Raw genomic sequence first — 1,100 nt, forward strand, 5'->3', positions numbered from 1 at the left:
GCACATTGTTTACGAGGGTTTACCCCCATCCGTTCTTACGGCTGCTGCTTGGCCTCGACCCGTCTCTACAGCACCAGCAGCAGCAGCAGCAGCAGCAGCAGCAACACAAGCAAGTACAGCAGCAGCAGCAGCAGCAGCAGCAGCAGCAGCAGCAGCAGCAAGAAGCAATCTGTGCTGCGCCGTGTGTCTCCTTTGCGTGTTGCTGCAAACGGGATGGAGGAGCTGAGGCGGGGGCAGCATTTTGTGTATCACCGGCAGCAGCAGCAGCAGCAGCAGCAGCAGCAGCAGCAGCAGCGGCAACGAAGGGTCAAGGGTATGTCTGCTGCTGCTGCAGCAGCAGCAGCAGCAGCAGCAGCAGCAGCTGTCGTGCTGCTCGTAAACAACTGGCAGGATGATCTGCCTACCCAGGTACAGAAGCTTGAGCAGAAGCTGCAGCAGCAGCAATATGTCTGAGGGTTTAGGGTTTAGGGTTTAGGGTTTAGGGTTTACAGGCCACGCACTCCTAGGGTTTAGGGTTTAGGGTTTTAAACTGCAACGCCATAAGCGGAGCTGCGGCCTCCATGCTGCTGTTCTTCTAGCAGCAGCAGCAGCAGCTGCTGCTGCTGCAGCAGCAGCAGCAGCAGCAGCACAAACAGCTGCAGCAACAACAGCGGCAGCAGAGACGGAGCAGACAAGAGCTGCAGTCCCTGCTGTATTTATTTATTTTGTTTGTTGCTGCTGCAGCAGCTGCTGCTGCTGCAGCAGCTGCTGCAGCAGCAGCAGCTGCTACAACACTTGTTGTTTGTTGCTGCTGCAGCAGCAACTGCTGCTGCTGGTGTTCGCTGCTGCTGCAGCAGACGCCAGCAGCAGTTCTGCTGCTGCATGCAGCGCCTCGTTTGCTGCTGAGCGTCCAGCAGCAGCTGCAGCAGCTGCAGCAGCAGATGCTGCAGCAGCTCCAGCAGCAGCAGCAGCAGCAGCAGCAGCAGCTGCAGCATGCTGGCTGTACACTGCAAATTGTTTTTATATTCTTGCAGCAGCAGAGGGTTCTCCCTCAGCAGCAACTGCTCCCCTTTGTATATATACATATATACATATATATATATATATATATATATACATAT

At 55.2% G+C, this 1,100-nt stretch overlaps 1 protein-coding gene across 1 annotated transcript in view; it reads left to right on the forward strand.

Annotated features, from left to right (window-relative positions):
- EMH_0051120 (uncharacterized protein) overlaps positions 1–453 on the forward strand; it is a gene marked incomplete at both ends in the record, with an annotated part of 1,171 nt that extends 718 nt beyond the window's left edge. Inside the window, one exon of the mRNA XM_013496718.1 lies at positions 72–453. Within this exon, the coding sequence (XP_013352172.1) occupies positions 72–453 (382 nt within the window). The remainder of the gene's footprint in view (positions 1–71) is intronic.
- Positions 454–1,100: the final 647 nt, after the last annotated feature.

This window comes from Eimeria mitis, genomic scaffold, assembly GCF_000499745.2.
Source record: "Eimeria mitis Houghton genomic scaffold, Emh_scaff2257, whole genome shotgun sequence".
Classification (NCBI taxonomy): Eukaryota; Apicomplexa; class Conoidasida; order Eucoccidiorida; family Eimeriidae; genus Eimeria; species Eimeria mitis.